Here is a 3,449-nt window from a genome sequence, read left to right on the forward strand (position 1 = left end):
GTTTTTTTATTCCCAGAATCCCGATTACTCATCCCTCCTTGCTTCATACGGCGAAACTATTTTCGAAACTTTCAAACTCAAACGCTAATATTTAATCCCCGGATTAAATCGCATTCTGAGACGCAATGAGAATTTAATCTTTGACTAATTTCCTTTAATGCATTCATCACTTTATTAGAGTCATTGTTATTGGAAAATGAAAATAACTAGCCCGTAGCCGTTGTAAGAGTAAACAGCACGTAGACATCTTGACAACGAAGACGCGAGATGATGGAAGACAGATGTCTAGGCGTTCGGGACTCGAACGCTTTGTTTAAGGCCCGATAACGACACAGAGCGTCCTGTTCGTTGGGAAAAGCGTTGCGTAGGACGCATTCGAACAAACGACTGAAAAGGAATCAAAGGAACACTTTTTTGGTCGACTATTGACCGAGTTACATCGTACTCCTTTTCCAGGCTTATTCGCTAATCGCGATCCGCTGTTGTTCGCGCCACTATTCAGACTATTTACGTTTATCTCGAGCCTTCGTAACCGTTATTTCATTCCTACGTGTCTTAATTTTTAGCAGTAGCAAAGTATGGTACCGAAAACCGCACAACGGTGCGCGCAGTCGGTACAGCAGTTTTCCAAAAGGTGTTATCCCCCGAGGATAAATAAAATAAAGGAAAGATCTATACCACGAGTCGCTTACCGTAAAAACCCGAAAGGTTTAAATAAACGTAACCAGAACGACGTGAAAATTTACAAACATTGTATGTAGTCCGGGAAAAGAAAGAATAATTCAAAGCTCTAAAATCTTCAGGCTGCCCGTTTGGAATACCACGCAATCACCAACATGCACGCATCGCACATGGGATGCATGGCAACCGGGCAAACACCGTCGCGCCTAAGTAACCCAAAAACTTGGAAAGGATATAAGACGGATTAGGGAAACGAAAAGAAGGGAAAAGAAAAAGCAACACCTTCGCTTCTGTTTAATAAATGCACGATCCGTGTCCTTTTGAAGGAAGCATCCGCATACTCCAGAAAAAAGAATTCCTCGCAATCAGGACGTAGAGGAGCAACCACACTAGCGGTCCTAAGCTAATCCTAAAAAAGCGCGATTATAACTAACAGCGTCAACCTACCGTTGATTATCCGTAATCCCTTGAACACCTACAGGGAGACAGGAGCTCAGTTTGATCTGAAAAAAGTAAAAAGCGACATGTAGTACAAATGGACCCTCTCACAACCCCGATCCTCTCTTATCCTCTCTTATCCATCACTCCTATCCTATTAGTATGAATGAACGAAGAATGCATTTGTGTGCAGGCTGGCACACGCAGCACCGACACTGGGAGTGCCCGTGAGCGGCGGGGTTGATCCCACCCCGTCGTCTCCCGTGCTGATGTGAGCGAGCTCTGCCGAGGTGTTCGGGCTGCGTGATGTCCGGGGATGGCCACTTCGGTCCCTAGCCAGGAAGTGTAGGCTGAGTGGAAGTGTCGGAGCTTCCACCGTTTACGAGCGAGTCTCTCCCCGTCACACTGGGGGAGATTAAATGTAAAGCACGGGGTCCCCGGAGTTCCGGGAAGCTACATACTCCAGTAGTGGGTGCACCCTCCCGTGTTGCGGCCCGCTCCCCCCTACACGATGCGCCATTAAACGTTAAACTATGTCTAATTATCAAAAACCCCCAAATCAAGGCATGTTCAAACAAAGTCTAATAGACTTTGGAAAAGATCTGACTGAGTACACCGGTCGCGCACTCAGTGAGACCGAATCCAACAAGGAAGATACGCACAAACTCTCGGACACAGACAGAGAATCTTATGAAAGCGTACACGCACCTAGATTCTCTCTGTCGCGTAGTTCAATTGGAATACAGAATCAGCCGCCATTGCAGATCACGCCGCGCGAAGAAGGAAACGTCTTCCGTACGCCGGTGGGAACAATAACCAGGAGCACTCTGAAACAAAGCAAGAGGAAAAGAAGCAATGAGAAGAAGAGATCAACTGAAAAACAAAAGAAAGACGAAAAAAAAAAAAGAAACTGAGCTACTCGGTAAACGACTCCTGCGACGATTCGTTTTCAGAAGGGGAAGAGAGCGAGTTCTCGGTGGACACGATAAACAAACCGGACGCAGCTCTGATAAGCTCCCTACTGGAATGCGTCCAGGAAATAGAAATTGTGAGGACGAGATCGTCCAACCTCCAAGGAGGATATAAAAGGAAACTAAAAATCGCGGAAGAAACGATTAAAGAAGTAAGCTCCGAATTTACCGGAAGGAAGAACGGAAAGAAGACTAAGACTGAGAACCTAGTACTGAAAGAAGAAAATAGCAAACTCAAAAAATACATCGAAGTTCTAGAAAAAAGAATTACAGTCCTAGAAAACGCAGTCTACAAAGAAAAGAAAGACGAAGGGAAAATACCTTACACCACTGACCCTCAGGAACACCTGAAAGAAATAAAAGTAAGCCTAGATAGACAAATGACGGATTTCAAGACCGAAACCAAGGAAATGCTGACTATCGGTCTTGCAAACAGAAGTCATGCCCCTGGAAAAGGAGAAAGTGCTAAAAACAGCACAATCACAAAAGATAGAGCCAAAGATAATTTAAATAAACCAGCAGAAACGGCTCCAACAAAATGGACGGAAGTAATCGGGAGAAGGAAAAAGAGCAACTCCAAAGAAACTGCAAAACAAGACGAAAGACAGGTGACGAAGTCTCGCGACACAGAAGCAAGCAGGCAGACTACAAAAAAGAAAACTCCGGCGAGAGTAGCCAAAGACCGCGCCGTAATCCACATTATAAGGGAGGAAGGCTGCGAAGTAGACTACGCGGAAATAATGAAAATGGCCCGCGAGAAGATAAACATCCAGGATCTGGGAATCGGAGGATTGAGACCGAGAACCTCATTAAACGGTGGGCTCATCCTAGAGATCCCAGGGAAAGATATGGAGCAAAACACTAACGCATTAGCCGGAAAGATTACCGAACTTGTCAAAGGTAAAAAAGTCAGAGTCACCCGTCCACAGAAATGGAAAGAAATCATCGCTCTTGGGATGGACCACTCGATAAATCAAGACGATATTATTGACGCAATCAAAAGAGAAACCGGCCCGGACCAAGAGATTAAGGTCGGAACAATCCGGAAGAATGCACGCGGCACAAGCTCTGTTTCACTTAGATGCAAGAGAGAAACCGCCCTTAAACTTCTAACCGAAGGAAGGATAAGAATGGGCTGGTCGGATGTGAAAATCATCGAAGCTGAAGCAAGACCGCTGCAGTGTTATAGGTGCTGGGAATTCGGACATGTAAGCGGTGCATGTAGAAGCCCCACCGATAGATCTAGCTGATGCTACAAATGTGGGAACAAAGAACATGTCGCCAGAATTTGCCGTGCCACTAGCATGATTTGCAGAATCTGCGAGGAAGAAAAGCTACCCTCCTCACACAGGATGGGAA

General features: G+C 45.5%; 1 protein-coding gene across 1 annotated transcript in view; it reads left to right on the forward strand.

Moving 5' to 3' along the window:
- Positions 1-1,652: 1,652 nt before the first annotated feature.
- LOC108624355 (uncharacterized) overlaps positions 1,653-3,449 on the forward strand; it is a 5,473-nt gene continuing 3,676 nt past the window's right edge. The window contains exons 1-2 of the mRNA XM_018023609.1: positions 1,653-1,914; positions 2,073-2,990. Of these exons, the coding sequence (XP_017879098.1) occupies positions 1,653-1,914; positions 2,073-2,990 (1,180 nt within the window). The remainder of the gene's footprint in view (positions 1,915-2,072; positions 2,991-3,449) is intronic.

This window comes from Ceratina calcarata, unplaced genomic scaffold (assembly GCF_001652005.2).
Source record: "Ceratina calcarata isolate Rehan_Ccalc_2016 unplaced genomic scaffold, ASM165200v1 scaffold307.2, whole genome shotgun sequence".
Classification (NCBI taxonomy): Eukaryota; Metazoa; Arthropoda; class Insecta; order Hymenoptera; family Apidae; genus Ceratina; species Ceratina calcarata.